This window comes from Stenella coeruleoalba (genome assembly GCF_951394435.1).
Source record: "Stenella coeruleoalba genome assembly, chromosome: 11".
NCBI classification, from domain to species: Eukaryota; Metazoa; Chordata; class Mammalia; order Artiodactyla; family Delphinidae; genus Stenella; species Stenella coeruleoalba.
Window position 1 is genome coordinate 695,656 of NC_137157.1, and position 16,647 is coordinate 712,302.

At 66.1% G+C, this 16,647-nt stretch overlaps 2 protein-coding genes across 10 annotated transcripts; both read left to right on the top strand.

The window, feature by feature from the left end:
- The first annotated feature begins 443 nt into the window (after positions 1 to 443).
- Positions 444 to 8,899, top strand: MAPK12 (mitogen-activated protein kinase 12). Of its 8 annotated transcripts, none has more exons than XM_079937102.1 (12): positions 444 to 786; positions 859 to 988; positions 2,687 to 2,745; positions 3,600 to 3,711; positions 3,801 to 3,830; positions 4,084 to 4,131; positions 4,693 to 4,807; positions 5,023 to 5,094; positions 5,363 to 5,442; positions 5,522 to 5,600; positions 5,694 to 5,867; positions 8,245 to 8,899. In XM_079937102.1, exons 1-12 carry the CDS (start codon positions 662 to 664, stop codon positions 8,322 to 8,324), a joined length of 1,104 nt encoding a protein of 367 aa, XP_079793228.1. In that variant the 5' UTR covers positions 444 to 661; the 3' UTR covers positions 8,325 to 8,899. The 8 variants fall into 8 exon arrangements, with proteins under 8 accessions (XP_079793228.1, XP_079793229.1, XP_079793230.1 ...); XM_079937103.1 differs by lacking the exon at positions 8,245 to 8,899 and adding an exon at positions 6,178 to 7,390; XM_079937105.1 differs by having other exon boundaries at positions 634 to 727.
- A 1,473-nt stretch (positions 8,900 to 10,372) lies between these two features.
- On the top strand, positions 10,373 to 16,565 carry HDAC10 (histone deacetylase 10). 2 transcript variants are annotated; one of them, XM_079936988.1, is made up of 19 exons: positions 10,373 to 11,277; positions 11,352 to 11,486; positions 11,717 to 11,813; positions 12,049 to 12,146; positions 12,246 to 12,350; positions 12,513 to 12,581; positions 12,763 to 12,889; positions 13,068 to 13,133; positions 13,302 to 13,361; positions 13,439 to 13,528; positions 13,667 to 13,773; positions 13,854 to 13,921; positions 14,001 to 14,268; positions 14,388 to 14,472; positions 14,863 to 14,954; positions 15,097 to 15,153; positions 15,427 to 15,505; positions 15,707 to 15,889; positions 15,975 to 16,565. In XM_079936988.1, the coding sequence occupies exons 1-19, from the start codon at positions 11,219 to 11,221 to the stop codon at positions 16,161 to 16,163; spliced, it is 2,034 nt and encodes a 677-aa protein (XP_079793114.1). In that variant the 5' UTR covers positions 10,373 to 11,218; the 3' UTR covers positions 16,164 to 16,565. The 2 variants fall into 2 exon arrangements, with proteins under 2 accessions (XP_079793114.1, XP_079793115.1); XM_079936989.1 differs by having other exon boundaries at positions 13,439 to 13,492.
- The last annotated feature ends 82 nt before the right edge of the window (positions 16,566 to 16,647 follow it).

Consider the following 16,647-nt stretch of genomic DNA (forward strand, 5'->3'; position numbering starts at 1 on the left):
CGTACTGGGGGGTGGATGGGTTAGCCCCACGGCGAAGGTCGTCCTGCGGGGTGGGGAGTTGGAAGTGGGCGGGACTGGTGGTCAGTGATTTGCGGTTGGGGGTAGCAGTCGACGAGCTCAGGCTGCCAGGATGCGCTAGCGCCCTGGGGGCGCGGTCGTGAGGAGGAGGCGCGAGCCCCACGAGGCCCCGCTGACACAGCCTCCACTCGGGTCCGCGTAGTTCATCCCGAGTGCGGAGTGCGGAGGAGGGCCGGGGTCTCGGGCGCCGCGTCTGGGTCTACGATGGGACAGAGCTGCCAAGCGGCGCCCTCCTTCCCCCAGCCTCCGGCTTCCCAGGCGGCGACCGCCGCCTCATGTTTCCGGAGGGGCAGAAGGGCTGAAGGGGCGTCACGTGCGCGCGGCCCGGGGGCCGGTTGGTCCGCCCGCAGGGGAGGGGCCTCGCGCTACCCGAGCGGAGGCTGGGCGCGGGCCGGGGTCGGCGGCTCCGGAGAGCCCGGACGCGAAAGCCAGCAGCGGGGTGCCCCGGCGACGGCGCGGAGCCGGCTCTGCCCGCGCGGCGGTGGCCCGGGGTGCGCGCCAGGGCGTCTCACGGATCCCGGGTCCCCGGCCCTCGAGGCGAAGCGCCCGCGGGGTCCGCGGCGGGGGCGGTGCCCGGCCAGCCATGAGCTCTCCGCCGCCCGCCCGCAAGGGCTTTTACCGCCAGGAGGTGACCAAGACGGCCTGGGAGGTGCGCGCCGTGTACCAGGACCTGCAGCCCGTAGGCTCGGGCGCCTATGGCGCCGTGTGGTGAGCACAGGCCGGGCGGGGTGGCCGGGGGCTTGGCGGCCCGGGCCTCCAGCTAAGCGGTGCGCCCCGCAGCTCGGCGGTGGACAGCCGCACGGGCGCCAAGGTGGCCATAAAGAAGCTGTACCGGCCCTTCCAGTCCGAGCTGTTCGCCAAGCGCGCCTACCGCGAGCTGCGCCTGCTCAAGCACATGCGCCATGAGAACGTGAGTCGCGCAGCCCCAGCTCCGGGCACCGCGTCCATCCTCTCGCCTCTGCTCATCTCCCTTCTCCCCCCAAACCGTGCCCCGAAGACCCGGTCCCTCCTACCCAGCCCCTGGGCTGCTCCCCTAGGTGGCGGGGCGGGCGGAGGCGAGGGATCAGGCAGTGTCCCCGGGGGGGGGGGGGGCTGGTCACAGTGGTGAGGGCCGAGCCCCGCTTCGTACTAAGAGAGCTGCTTCCCCGGGGTCTAGTCCGCTCCGCCTGGGCCAGTCCCGGGAAGGACTTAGCTCTTTGGCTTCTTGCTGGAGCCCCATCTGGCTCCTCGGCCCAGGGTCTGGTCAGGGGACAGCCACTTGCCCAGGCCGAGGGGATCCTCCAGGTCTCACTCCAAACCCTGCCTCCAGCCAGGAGCCCCGAGGTGAGAGAGAACTCCAGGTGGGAGGAGCGGTTTTCCTGGAAGGGGCACTTAGCCTCTCCCGGGCACCCCCCTGCCGCCCCACCCGGCCCCCCTCCTGCAGCTGCTCTCCTGACCCCACTCCACCTCCTGAGCCGCAGCAGCCCCTCAGCAGCCGGGTGCCGCCGCCTCCCTCCAGCGCTGCATTTCGTAAACCCCTCTTCCCGGAGGAAGTAGGCTCTGAGAGGCTGAGGTCCCAGTCCTGCCCCTTCTGTGCCCACTTCAGGCCTCCTCCCCCTCCCCCACCCCGTGCTGCAGAGGCCCAGAAGTCTCCACCAACCTGGTGGACCCCCATTTAACTTCCAGGATTCTTGCTAAAACCTCCCGATGCCCGGGCCTCACCTGCCTCCAGGCCCCTCTCTGGATGTCCCACTGTTCTCTCCTCCCGCCACCCATGTCTCTGGCCGTGGTGGCTGTCCCTGCACCTCACTCCAGTTTGTCCCCGTATAGCAGCCAGGGGACACATTCAGCATCACACCTATTTAAACTGTTCTGCCGAAGCTCCTGGGATCAAAGCAAGCCTTCACCAGGTGCTGCGGGCGTGCTTGGGTTTTCTTTGGCTTCTCTTTGGCTGCGTGGTGGCCTGGTCCTCGGCCACCTGGCCACTCTCCCCGTATTCCTCAAGCGCTCCGAGCGTTCTGCGTCCTGCCCGGCCACCATTCGCGTGGCCTCTGCCAGGTGTCCCCTGCCAGCACATCTACCTGTGCCTCCAGCCACTCTGATGTGCAGGCCTCCTGGGGTCCCTGGAGGCCCTGTCACCAGAAGCCCCAGGTGCCAGTTGTCACACTCCCCGTCTGCTGTCCAGCAGCCCCGACCAGAGGGCTGCGGGGCCGGCTGTGGCTGCCGGTGTGCTCACAGGGCTGCCTGCCTGGGCCTCTCTGGCGGAGGCACGGCCCCTGGAAGGGCCTGCTAGATACTGGCTGTCCCCATGCTGTTCCTGGGTCTTTAGTGGGGATAGGAAGAGGGGGAGGAAGGGCCAAGGGGCTGGAGCTCCTTGGATGGCTGGGAGCTGACCCAGACTTGGGGCTGCCCCTCCCCCAAAGGATCCCGGCTGTCACCATCCAAAAATAGCCCTTGTTTATGGGCATGTGTGCCAGGGCAGGGTTGAGCTGCCAGTGGGCAGAGCTGGGCCCTGTGGGCAGTGGGGGGAGACCAGGACAGCTGCAGGGGCCCTTCCTGCCCAGAGCAGGGTGTGCCCTCAGCTGTATCTGTGTCCCCAGCCCACCTGGTGCTCTGGCCTCCTCCCCAGGTAATTGGGCTGCTGGATGTGTTCACACCCAATGAGACCCTGGATGATTTCACAGACTTGTGAGTGCCGGCCAGGGGCTGGCCGGGCAGAGCAGGTGGTGTTGGGTGGCTCTTGGGTGTCCACTTCAGCTTTGGGGTTGGCAGGTGGGCCGCCTGCGGCAGGCCTTGCCTTGCAGCCTGGATGGGCGTCAGGTGCCCACTGCCCACCCGCTCACCACACCACAGTCCACCCCCTGCCACATGCCCCAGGGACCCACGGTGCTGGTACCACTGGGTGGATCTGGGCCTCCTCCTCCAGTGCCGGAGGTGTGAGCCTCGTACCTGAGGGTTTGGGAGTGGGTCCTGTGCTCTGGAACCCTGGCGCTAAGAGTGTGGCCTGTAACTGGAGCTGCTGACCTTTGCCGGCGGGTTGGGGGGGACCCAGTGCTGCCCTGTGCCTGCCTGGGTGGCCACCCCTGGCCTCACACTCCTGTTGGCCAAGAGCCAGGGGCCTGGCCCAGGAAGGGGGGGCAGGACAGGCTCCTCGTTGCCTGACCTGGCAGGGGTCAAGGACTCATGCTGGCAGGGTGCTAAGCACTTCTCTCTGTGTCTCCGTCCACCTGCCCAGCCTGCCCCTCTGAGCCAGATGTCCTGCTGTCACACCCCTGCCCACAGGCTCTTCCCTCCTTCCTCACGCCCCCGCCCCTGCCTATGAGCCTTGGTCTCCCAGCCCCTAGGCCACCCTCCAGGAGTCCCCAAAGCGCAGTCCCGACCTGCCTGGCATCGCAGGGCCCGGTGGGTGGTAGGAGGGTAGAGCCCAGTGCAGTGCTGTGGGGGGTGGGGACTGGGTGCTGCAGGGTGACAGGCTCTTCCAGGGCCTGAGCCCAGGCCCACGGGCGTGACCCCTGCTGTCTGGCCCCTCCCTGGCCCCGCAGTTACCTGGTGATGCCGTTCATGGGCACCGACCTGGGGAAGCTCATGAAGCACGAGAAGCTGAGTGAGGACCGAATCCAGTTCCTCGTCTACCAGATGCTCAAGGGGCTGAAGGTGGGGACTTGGGGTGCCGCCAGAGTGGGTGGGGTCCCCCTAGACGTTCCTGCGAACTGACTGCTGCTGACCCCTCTGTGTCCCCACAGTACATCCATGCTGCTGGCATCATCCACAGGGTGAGTCTGGCCAAGGTGGGCGCTTCCCCTGGCTGTGGGCGCGCGAGGGGCTCCACCTTTGGGGCTTCCTGTCTCACCCGCGAGGGGGCACCCTGCCTGCCCACAGCCCGGGGGCTGTGCACCTCCACCCTTCCTGGAAGGGCTGCAGGGTGGCCCGGTCTAGCCCGATGCTCCCAAATTCAGTTGCTGCCCTGGCCCTTGCCCTTGCGCCCTGGCGGGCGGGGCTGCACAGCCACCTTTCTTCTGCCCCCAGGACCTGAAGCCCGGCAACCTGGCCGTGAACGAGGACTGTGAGCTCAAGGTGTGTGTTGGGTTGGGGGCTCGGGGCCTCCCCCGCACCTGCCCATCTGCCCGCCGGCCCCTTGGCCCTCAGGCCTGGAGGCGGACTGGCCCAGGCCCAGGCGGAGGGACAGACCACAGCCATCCAGGCAGTGGCCGAGCAGCTGATGGGCAGATGGGCCCTGGGGAGGCACTGGGTGGGGTGGCACGGGGGCATACCTGCTTGAGGGGAAGGGCGGGCGGTGTCCCCAGCTCCCCGTGCCCGAGCCAGGGCAGGGCTGAGCAGGCCTTCCCAGAAGTGCTGGCTGGGGCCCGGTGGTTCACAGGGAGCGGAGGCCCAGGGGCAGGAGACCCCCCGGGGTGCCTGTTGTAAGGGTCGGGGCAGGCACAGTCGGTTGCGCAGGTGCACTGGCTGTGGGGAGGGACCCGCAGGGAGGCTTAGGGGTACCTGGCTGCAACCTCGGTCCCCAGAGGCTTGGCAGGAGGCCCCGGTGTGCCCAGTGCCCTTGGGGTCTTCTGGCCCACGGCTGGCCCACCCACTCCCCAGGGACCGCTTTGCCCCACCTTCTGATTCTGGCTGTAGATCCTGGACTTTGGCCTGGCCCGGCAGGCAGATAGCGAGATGACTGGGTACGTGGTGACCCGGTGGTACCGGGCGCCTGAGGTCATCTTGAATTGGATGCACTACACACAGACGGGTGAGGAGCTGCCCGGAGACACGGCACCAGCTTCCTAGCCCGCCCCTGCCCGAGCTGCTCTGCGGGGAGGCTGCTGAGCTGGGCCGGGGCTGGGCAGGGCGTGGTAGGCTAGATGGCTCCTGGGCCCATGCCCCCCTCCGCCGCCCCCACTCCTGCGTCTGTGTGTGCCCCGCTCCCCAGCCCACAGAGCCCTGATGGAGGGGCTTCTGTCTCAGTGGACATCTGGTCAGTGGGCTGCATCATGGCTGAGATGATCACAGGGGAGACGCTCTTCAAAGGCAGCGACCGTATCCTACACCTGGAGCTGGGTGCGGGGGAGGCCTGCCCTACACCTGTGGGGAGCAGGCCGGGCGCACTGCCCGGGCTGGGGGGGAGCAGGCCAGGCGCACTGCCCGGGCTGGGGGGGAGCAGGCCAGGGCACTGCCCGGGCTGGGGGGGAGCAGGCCAGGCGCACTGCCCGGGCTGGGGGGGAGCAGGCCAGGCGCACTGCCCGGGCTGGGGGGGTAGGTGAGCTCTGCCCTCTGGCCCCGCGCTGTGCTCCTGACCTCGGCCAAGACCTGGACCAGCTGAAGGAGATCATGAAGGTGACGGGGACGCCTCCCGCCGAGTTCGTGCAGAGGCTGCAGAGTGCCGAGGTCACTTGGGAGCCAGGCGTGAGCTGGAGGCCTGGGTCTGGGCCTGGCGGCCGGCGCCTCACCCTTTCTTCCCACACAGGCTCAGAACTACATGAACGGCCTCCCCGAGCTAGAGAAAAAGGATTTTGCCGACATCCTGACCAACGCAAGCCCTCTGGGTAGGGTGGGGCTGCGGTGGGCACGGGGCAGTGACGTGGGTACCGGGGCCTGGGACCCGCCCCTCAGCCTGGCCTGATCCCCCCTTCCCCCAGCCGTGAACCTCCTGGAGAAGATGCTGGTGCTGGATGCGGAGCGGCGGGTGACGGCGGCCAAGGCGCTGACCCACCCCTACTTCGAGTCGCTCCACGACACGGAGGACGAGCCCAAAGCCCAAAAGTACGATGAATCCTTTGATGACGTGGACCGCACGCTGGAAGAGTGGAAGCGTGAGTGGGGGGCTCTGGGCAGGGCCTGTGGCTGGACCCCACCAGCCCCGTGCAGGTGGCCAGGGCTCAGAGTCCTGGGTCCCCCCACCCTGGGATGCAGGTTAGGTGAGGAACACAGTGGAGGTCAGGGGGCAGCTGGGCTTCCGGGCCAAGGCGACCTGAGCACTTGGCCTCTCCCGGCCCCCAGGCCTGCCAGCGTGCCTCCCCACGTCTAGGCCGGAGACCGGGCTACCCCGGAGACCCCCAGCACCCACTCCCCCAGGCCTCTGCTCGTACCTCTTGAATCTTCTGGCCTCTGTGTCCCTTTCAGGACCCCTCCTATCTGGGCAGCTGCACACCCCTCGTCCTGCCAGCAGGATCAGGCCCACTCCAGGCAGTCCATAGCACCTCCCCCTTCCTCACTACCCCTCGCCCGCCCCCTCTAGCCCCACTGAGCACTTGAGACCTCCCTCTACCTGTGCTCTGCGTCTCCAGGCTTTGCATTGGCCTGGAAACCGAGGGCCTCTCTCTTCTTCTCTGAGGGCTCCCGACACCTCAGCCTGAGGTTGGGCTCAGGGACGCCTGCCCAGTCCCCGGGCCTCCCTCTGCTGGGGCCCTGACGCCCCATGCTGGAACGGGCCTTGTCTAGCTCCACCCTGGCATGGCAGGCATCTTCTCTCGGTGGCTGCGGGACCCGCCTGGGGGAGCAGGGACGTCTGAGGGCAGCAGTCAGCGCCGACGGAGCTGTGGCACTGGTCGCCACTGTCCTAGACCCCATCCTGGCTGTGCCTCAGACCTGGGGCCGCGGTCCTGGATGTGGGGGGTAGAGGTGGGGCTGGACGCGTTGTGCTTCTCAAACCACATTCTTCAGGGTCATCGGGGAGTCCCAGCAGCGGCTCTGCCCTTATCTGTGCTGTGTTTTGTGCTTGTAAGTTCTCTGTTGCTAGAAAGATAACAAGAAAACCGAAAACCATGGGCCACAGGATCCTCTCTGCGGTCTCCGCCACAAACTGTAGTAAGAGCTTTTGCTTTTTACTACAGACCGTGGTAGACATGTGGTCTGTTTGTGGTTGAGCCCCTGGTCAGGAATGCAAACTCATCACCTCCTGTTTCCCCGGGAAAAGCCAGCTTTACAGCAAGGACCTCTCTATACAAACCTTCCCTGTGTGGATGGGCCCCTGCACCAGGGTTAGATGGGGGCCTGGGAGGCACCTCACGGGGTAGCAATACAACTGTGCTGTGTGCTGGGCAAACCACACAGACCACCTGCTCTAAAGGCACAGTCCTTCCTGAGCTGGGCTTCTGGAGTACCAGTGGTCCCCCAAAGGCGCGTTCCTGTGGCCAGGTGAGCATGGGCACCCTGGGGTAGGTGGAGCGGAACCGTCCTCTTGCAGGCTGGTCAGAGGGGAGGCGGGGCAGCGCCCCCTTCCTTTGGGACGGCTTGCTCTGGGCCAGGTTCAGGAAACGTGAGCACCGGCGAGGAAGCTGGATGCGGCAGGTAGTTGGTGGGAATTCCACACTCGTTTATTAAAATTTCTGGCTGCATTGGGTCTTTGTTGTTGGGTCTTAGTTGCTGCGCGCAGGCTTTCTCTAGTTGCGGCGAGCAGGGGCTACTCTTCGTTGCATTGCGAGGGCTTCTGATTGCGGTGGCTTCTCGTTGCAGAGCTTGGGCTCTAGGCGCGTGGGCTTCAGTAGTTGTGGCACGTGGGCTCAGTAGTTGTGGCTTGCGGGCTCTAGAGTGCAGGCTCAATAGTTGTGGCGCATGGGCTTTGTTGCTCCGCAGCATGTGGGATCTTCCCGGACCAGAGGTCAAACCCATGTCCCCTGCAGTGGCAGGCGGATTCTCAACCACTGCGCCACCAGGGAAGTCCCCATACTCGTTTCATAGATGTTCTGGATCCAGAAGCTGCGGTGTGTCCTGGTGGGACCCTGAGCAACTCCACTCAAGTGAACACATTGGTTTACATTCCTCAGATGTCCTCTGTTCACTGAGGCAGGCTGTGGAGCCAAGGCCACCCTAGGGGCCGTGGGTATGGGTTACAGGAGCCCTGTCAGGGTGGACAGTCCCTGTGGATGGACACAGGTGGACTTGCACATGTGGGACAAAGGAGCCCACCTGGTGCCTGAACCCCAGCGGTGGTCTCTGACCCTGTTAATTTGGGGGACGGGCGGGCCCCCTAGTTCAGTGACTAACAGCCTGTGCTCTGGGCCTCCGCTCTCCACCCCCACCCCAAGTGGAATCTCATGGGACTTAACGCTGGTCCCCGCGAGCACCAGTGAGCTGGGCCCAGTGCTTCGTCTTGGTCACTGGCGTCCATCCTTGGTGTGCACTGTGGAGCTGTCTTAACAGGTGATGGGCCCCTTCTCCCATGACTCTGTCCCTCTCATCCTGCCCCAGGTGTCACATACAGAGAGGTGCTCAGCTTCAAGCCTCCCCGACAGCTGGGGGCCAAGGTCTCCAAGGAGACGGCCCTGTGAATACCCCTGGGCCCTGGGCCTGGAAGGGAGATCCTGTTTGCTACTGGGACCTTGGCTGGGGCTTGCATCCCAGGAGTCCCCTCGTTCCATGGAGCCTCTTCTGGAAGCCTGTTCCCCTGCTCTCAGAGCCCACCTCAGCCTAACCTTGGAGGAGCATCTGGACTTTCTGGACAGGACGCCCACCTGACCTGGGGCTGGGCTCTGACCCCCTGAGCAGTGGTCCCCTCCCCCAGGGTGCAGCAGAAGCCTCAGAACCTGTGGAGTGGGATGGGCTTTGGGGTCAAAGCCTAGCCTCTGACCCTGCCTGCTCTGGACTGTACTGAAAAGGAAGGACGGGAGGGTGCAGAGCACTGACTCAGGGACATGTCTCCTGGGGGCGTTGGTGTGGACGCTTCTGCACCACCCCCCTTAAATGTACATTGGCCACGTGGTATGGCCACACGGCTGGAGGAAATAAAGCCTTTTGTAGCTCCCACTCTGCTTCACTTCCTGATTTCTGGGCTGCATCTCCACCTTTAGGCTTTTGTATGGAGTAAGGGGGCTGGCCTGGGAGCCTCGGCCCCATCTTGAGCCACCGGGCCTGGGCACCTCTTTCCCTCCCAGGTCACAAAGCTGGTGCCCACCTACACCCCCGTCCTGTGCCAGTGAGCCCCAAGTCTGGAGCCCCCCACATTAGGACTTGGCCCTGCCCCTCTTGTGGGGTGGCCTTCCTCTAAGCTAAGACCCTGGAGTCAGACCCAGGGCAGGGCCTGACGGGGTGAGGGGGTTAGGGTCCAGCTCGGGTCTCAGTACCAGGTGTTTGGGCTCCCTGCGCTCTCCAAGGCCAGGTTCTTGGGGAGGTGGGGTCACGCTAGACGCCTCGAGGCACCTCAGGTGTCTCTGAGACGTCTGTGCCTTAGCAGAAGGGTGGTTTCGGTGCTCTTTTTCCTGCCCCTCCCCCGGCCATGCCTCACCGCCATTGGCGAGCCCGCGGGGCCCTCTGCCGGCCATTCGACGTCTCCGAGGACTGGCAGCTGGGTCAGGGGCCACTCTAGGGCTCCTGTGCCCGCCCTGGCTCCTCCCACCTGTCCCCCGGCAGGCGCGCCCAAAGCGGGGCTAGGCCGTCACCCGCCTCCCGGCCTGGGGCTCAGATGGACGCACCCAGCTGGTCCAGCCGAATACGGCCAGACGAGTTGCCAGAGTAAGGCACCTGCCTTCTCTGCCCAGGGGCCCTCCCGCGCCTCTGACGGAGCCCCGCCCGGGTCCCCGGCTCTCAGCGATCCAGGCGGGGCGGCCTGGCGCAGGCCCCGCCTTCGCGGCCACGTGCCCAGGACGGCCAATCAGCACGCTGTTTTCCAGCCGCCGTGATTGGCTCAGGGGCGGGCACGTCTTCCCAGAGCCCCGCAGGCCGCCGGCTACCCGCACCAGCAGGTAGCCTGGCCAGAAAGGTGGCGATCCACGTGGCGCTGCTTGCCGCGGGCAGCGGGACCCTGTCAAGGCCTCCCTCTGCATCCATCCCACCTTAGGGATCGCCCCCGAACAGCCGGGGCGACCAGAGAACGGGACTGGGGCACGCCCGCCCCAGGACCCCACTTCCTAGACTTCAGGGCCCCTGCTCACGTCCCGCCTCCAAGAGACCCGCCTCCAGGGCTCCGCCTCCAAGACCCGGGACCCAACCCGCGGCGGCCCCGCCTCGAAGATGCCCGCCTACCCAGACACCCCCACCCCCCCAGGAACCGCCCCCCCATCCAAGCACTGCCTCAAAAGGGTCCGCCTGGGCCCCGCCTCCAAGACCAGACTCCGCCCATGTCTCCGTCCCCAAAGACCCGCGGGGTCCCCCCCCGACCCCGGCTCAGTCCCCAGAAATCCCCTCCGTTTGAGGCCGGGGGCTCCCTGTTTCCTCCCCTCTTTGGCCATCTTGGTCTTGGCTGGGCCCGCTCCTCCTCCTTTACTGGCCTCATTCGTTCTCTCATTCATCCCTCGCCCCCACACTCCCTCTGTTGGCCTCCGCCCTGCCTACCCCGACGCTGCGCCGCTCCTGTCCAGGAGTTTCTCTGCCATAACCCTGACCCTCCGACTCGTCCGCTCTTCGGTCAGGGGTCTTCCTGGAGCTTAAATCGGATACTGTCACTCCCTTCTTGAGCCTTGGGGGCAGCGCTGCGCTGCGGCCCAGGCCGGGCTAAGCCACGACTACCGTCCCCGGTCGAGGCTCTCTCCTTGTGGCCTTGCCCCTAAGGACCCTCGGCCTCGCGATCCTTCCCGCGCAGCTCCTCCCTGAGCCCTTGCTGGGGGGCCTCGGTCAGCGCTGGGCGCGATGGGCTACTGACGCGTCTGACCCGTGGCCTGCGGGGTCAGGGTGGGCCTGGGGGAGGCTTGGGGAGGGGGGGCACGGACCCGCGTGGCTCGGCTCATAACACGCAGGTGGGGCCGCCGTGACGGCCCGCAGGAGCCTGGGCACACTGGCCCTCCGTCCTCGCACCAGTCCCCTCCGACTTACGCAGGGGCGCCGAGGCCGGCCACCCCCTCCCGGCTCCGGCGAGAGTAGGAGGTGGAGCCTCGGCTGGAGGGAAGGGCGGCGTGGGCAGAGCCCTGAGGGGCCCAGTCTTCGGCCCGCCCCGCTGCATCGGGGCGGGGTTTGGGGCAGCCGGAGGCGGGTCCATGCCAGGTCCGAGTTGGAGGAAGCCGGAAGCCGAGCCCCGCGAGCCACCCTATCGACCCCTGCCCCGCTCTGGCGCCAGCCGGACCTGGGGCCTCCTTCCTGTCCGGGCTCCGCGCCCGCGCCCCCGGCTGTGCTCCAGGCGTTGGGCTGCTCCCTGGGGCTGGCAAGGGGGGCGGGCAGTGCACTCACCTGCCTGTGAGTGGTAGTGTTTGGGTCCTGCCCACCCTGAGTGGCCCAGAGTGACCACGGTCAGGCCATGGGGACCGCACTTGTATACCACGAGGACATGACAGCTGCCCGGCTGCTCTGGGACGAGTAAGTGGGACCTGGCAGGGGCAGAGGCGGGGGATGAGGAGGGGCTCTGGACTCTGAGCTCTCTGTCCGTTCAGCCCCGAGTGCGAGATCGAGTGCCCGGAGCGCCTGACCACAGCCCTGGAACGCCTGCAGCAGCGTGGCCTGGAGCAAAGGTGTCTGCAGCTGGCAGCCCGGGAGGCCTCGGAGGCGGAACTGGGCCTGGTGCACAGGTCAGAGTTGGGGTGGGCCCCCTGCCCCTGAAGCCGTGGTCCAGGACCTGGGCCTGCCCCAGCCTGCTGGAGCCTGGCAAACAGAGCCTACGCCCCAAGCCTCAGTTTCACCGTTGGATGGGTGGGTGAGGGAGCAGTGAGGGGGGTGGTCCCACTGGGGGTCCAGACCCTGTTTCTTCTCCGCCTGCTCCTCCAGGTGACCCTGCCTTGCCTGCCTAACCCCTTTGCAGCCCGGAGTATGTGGCCCTGGTGCGGGGGACCCAGGCCTTGGGCACCGGGGAGCTCCAGACCCTGTCTGGACAGTACGATGCCGTCTACTTCCACCCGGTGCGTGCCCTGGGGACACACCCACCCACCCACCCAGTCACACATCCGGGTACTCGTGCCTGTTCACACGGGCAATGTTCCCGTGTGCCAGTGCCCTTCTGGCTGCTGCTGCGGGCACCGGGACTGGCCTGGCCAGTTCTGCGCAGTGCTTGGTGCCCTGCAGCCTGGCACAGGGCTTGGTAGAGCCTGTGAGGGGTAGTGGGCAGGGGGCTTACCTGCACCTCTGCCCTGGCAGAGTACCTTCCACTGTTCCCGGCTGGCTGTGGGGGCGGCGCTGCAGCTGGTGGATGCAGTGCTGGCGGGAGCTGTGCGCAACGGGCTCGCCCTGGTGAGGTGAGAGCTGCCCCCTTCCCTGGCCGCCCCGACCTGTGGGTAGCCCTGTGAGGACGCAGGATGACCCTGACACGCCCCGCACCCCACTCCCACCCGCAGGCCTCCTGGGCACCATAGCCAGAGGGCTGCCGCCAATGGATTCTGCGTGTTCAACAACGTGGCCATAGCGGCCAGACATGCCCAGCGGCAGCACGGGCTGCACAGGTTTGTGCCGGTCTGGCTGCAGGGTGAGGCCCAGGCCAGCGGGGAAGGGGGTGGAGGGGGCCTTTGAGGGACCCCACCCAGCTCCTTCCCATCCTGGGCCTGGCTCCTGGCCTGGAGGTGGGAGGCCCTGCCCTCAGTGACCCCAGAGCTGTCTGTCCCCAGGATCCTCATCGTTGACTGGGATGTCCACCATGGCCAGGGCATCCAGTATATCTTTGAGGACGACCCCAGGTAAGCTGGGAGTGGGGACAAGACCCTCCCCTGCGACCCTACTTTTCAGGATGAGCACTGCCCGGCCTGGGAAAGTCTGAGGGAGCAGGCGTGGCTGTGTGCTCGGTGGGGTGCGGTTAGGCTTCTGCAAGGAGCCCTGGGGCTGAGGGGCCTGTCCTCTGGCCCCGGCTGACTGTCGCAGCGTCCTTTATTTCTCCTGGCACCGCTATGAGCACGGGCGCTTCTGGCCCTATCTCCGAGAGTCAGATGCAGACGCTGTTGGGCAGGGCCCGGGCCTTGGCTTCACTGTCAACCTGCCCTGGAACCAGGTGCCTGCCCCTCACCCCGGGCCCCCCCCCCCGAGCCCCTCCCCCGGCCCACATTCCCCCCTCCCCCGAGTGCAAGCCCAGGGCGTCGTGCCCCGATCACCCCCAGAGCCCAGGCCCCAGGGGCGAGGACCCCGCCGTGCTCCCCGGCAGGGCCAGCACTGATGCCCCTTGGCCCCAGGTCGGGATGGGAAATGCTGACTACGTGGCCGCCTTCCTGCACGTGCTGTTGCCTGTGGCCTTTGAGGTGACCGTGAGGGGGGTGGAAGCGGTCTCAGTGGCAGGGGGGTGGGGGCGATGCGGTGCCCAAAGTGGAACAGAGCCCCTGGGGTGAGGAGGGTCTCTCTGGAGGGGCCTCTCCTCCGCCTCAGCTCCAGCTTCTTTTCTGCCTCTCCCCACTGGGCCCTGCCTGCAGTTCAACCCTGAGCTGGTCCTAGTCTCCGCGGGATTTGACTCAGCCATCGGGGATCCCGAGGTGAGGACCTGGCCGGGCTGGGGAGGGCTTCTGGAGTCCTGGGGCCAGGGCTTCATCACACCTGGTTCTGGTTGCAGGGACAGATGCAGGCCACGCCAGAGTGCTTTGCCCACCTCACGCAGCTGCTGCAGGTGCTGGCTGGTGGCCGGGTCTGCGCTGTGCTGGAGGTGATTGTGGCGAGCTGGGAGGGTGCATGCACCGGAGGCTGAGATGTGGTTGGAGGGGTCCTGCCTCGTGGGGCAGGGCATCCTGCCTGGGCCCCTGACACCCCTGCCCTTCGTGTCTCTGCCCCCTCCTTATCCCAGGGTGGCTACCACCTGGAGTCACTCTCACAGTCCGTGTGCATGATGGTGCAAGCGCTGCTGGGCGACCCTGCCCCGCCCCTGTCGGGGCCCATGGTGCCGCATGGCAGGTGCGGGGGGCAGGACGGAGGAGGGTGGGGAGGGCTAGGGGTGGGAGACCAGGCCTCACTGATCCTGCTTCTCCTCGCAGCGCCCTGGAGTCCATCCAGAGTGTCCGGGTAGCCCAGGCCCCTCACTGGATGAGCCTCCAGCAGCAAGGTCAGCGTGGCCTGGGTCGGCAGGTGGGATGGTGCCGCAGGCTCTCGTGCAGTGGCTGTGACACTGAACCACCCCCTAGGTGTGGCCCCTGTACTGAGTCCCAGCCCCTACTCCCCAGAGGGGAGGCCCTCGTCTCTGCTGCTGACCGGGAGGCCCGAATTCAAGGCAGCGGCAACCCAGGACGTGGCTGCCCTGAGCTCCCTCCTGGACCAGCCGCGCCTCAATCCCACGCCCCCCGTACGCACGGCTGTTGCCTTGGCTGCGCCAGATGCTGCCCTGGCCCTGCCCTCTGACGTCCTCTGTGAGGAGGGGTCAGCCCCACAGGAGGAGACGCAGGCCTGGGCCAGGTGGGCAGGGTGGGCCTGGGGGGAAGCCCGGGACTGTGTCTGCACATGTGTCTGTGTGACTCATCTGTGGTCTGTGTGTCGTTCTGTGTCCTCGTGTCCTTCTGGTTTGTCCACCACAGGCCACATGAGGCCCTGGCCCAGGACAGGGCCCTCACTGCACTCGGGAAAGTCCTGTACCTTTTGGACAGGATCCTGGATGGGCAGGTAAGGGCACTGGGGAGGGGCTGGGGGGTGGCCATGGAGTCAGGGGCAGGGCCCAGGACGTGCCTGCGACAGGTGGCCTGTCCAGGGGAGGGCTGGGTGGTACAGAACCATGTGGACATGAGCATTGCCTTGTGCCCAGGACCCTTCCCAAAACAGCCCCCAGGGGCAGGGTTCAGGAACACCCCCCCTCAGTTCCCTCAACGAAATGTCCTTTGGCAGAGAAGTGAAGGGGATGATTCATAGTTTTATGCATCTTAGTTTCAGAAATGGAGTCGTTAGACCTCAGAGTGCACAGGTGACAGCCACGTAGACATGGGCCAAGAGAAGGGGCAGATGGGTTTGTTTACATGGTTTGGGAGTTACCCTCTACACCTGTTACTCACTTCACAGGTGAGCAGTGGCGTTGCAGTCACCCCAGCCTGTGCTGCAGCTGCCACCCTGGATGTGGCCATTCGGTGTGGCCTGTCCCACGGAGCCCAGAGGTAAGCCTCACATGGCTGGTCTGAGGCTACGAGGCAGGGCCCATGGGCACCCCCTGCCCTGGCTGGCCATGTGGGAGTGGCTCTGGGCATGGGCTCCAGGCGGGGTGAGTACAGCTTACCCAGGAGCCAACTCTTCCTCCAGGCTGCTTTGTCTGGCTGTGGGGCAGCTGGATCGGCCCCCAGATCTCACGGATGACGGGTATGACTCTCAGGTCACGGGTATGTCCAGTTCTGCAAGTATGTGGGTGGGCACATCACCCTGGATCCCCAGGGGTGACAGGTGGGCGGGGCGTTCCGCAGCTGGAGTTTGGCAGAGGGCCCCTGGGAGCAATGCCAGGAGGGTCTCCAGCACAGAGGGTCAGCAGTCTTAGCATCCCTGCCCTGAGCTGTTCTTCTTCTGTCCGGGCTCTCGACGGTGGGCGGCATCTCACACACAAGCTCATGTATCCATATGCTTGCTCTCCCCTGGAAGGAGGAATCTATGGCTGAACATTGGGGGCAAGGAGGCAGCTGCCCTGTCCATGTTCCACGTCTCTGTGCCACTGCCAGGGGTGAGTGGTGGTGTCACAGGGCAGGGCAGCTGCAGCTCACTGGCATCGGCATGAGGGCCAGACCCCTGGCTTTCACCTGCCCTTCCTGGCGGGACTGTGGGTGTGTCCACCCACCTGAGATTGGGAGGTGGGGTGGCCTGAGCCAGCTGGAGGGGTGTTCCCTGGATGAGGGGTTGGGCTATGCTGCTGTCCCTCCCACAGACGACTGGAGGGTTTCTGAGCTGTGTCCTGGCCCTGGTGCTGCCCCTGGCCTACAGCTTCCAGCCTGACCTGGTGCTGGTGGCGCTGGGGCCCGCCCATGGCCTGCGGGACCCCCAAGCTGCACTCCTGGCTGCGCTGCTTCGGGGCCCAGCGGGGGGCCGAGTCTTGGCCCTTGTAGATGAGGTGAGCTGGGCGGGGTGGACCTGCTGTGGGGTGGGAGTGAGGAGAAACCAGCAACTCACTGCTTCCACCTCTGCTGCTGACTCAGGAATCCACACCCCAGCTTGTGGTGGTCCTGGCCAGGGTGTTGCATGGAGAGGCAGCCCCCAGCCTGGGTCCCTTCTCCATGGCCTCCCCAGAGGACGTGCAGGCCCTGATGCAGCTGAGAGGGCAGCTGGAGCCACGGTGGAAGATGCTGCAGGTGGCCAGTGAGGCTGGGGGGCCAGGCTCAGGCTGAATGCTTGGGGCCTTGGGCGACAGCTGCCTTAGAGCTCTGTGGGGAGACGGGCTCACGTCCTGGGGAGTGGGGTGCTGCCCTGAACAAGCTCATAGCCGCGTCAAGCAGTTGTGCACCTCTTCCTAGCTCCTCCTTGCGTGCTGTAACCTGGTAGCTTGAAATCGGCCAGGGTGGGAGTATTTACACCCCAGAAAAGACACTACCAACTAGTCCCCCAAGAGCCTGTTGTTAACCATTCACTAGCACACCTCTGCGCCAGGCTTCTGTCCTGAGGGCTAGGCTACGGGGCTGCCCAGGACACTGGCTCAGGGGCTCTGTATCCCCCCGCCCCAGCGCGGATTCCCCCTCCGGCGACCCGTCTCTGCACGGACGGCCCCTCCCTCGCTCCCTCCCCAATCAGTAAACGTCGGTTAAGCGAAAGTCTGACTCCGTCTCCCTTATTGAGCCCGATTTAGTTAACTCAGTTGATTCCGGCCCGTTTCCC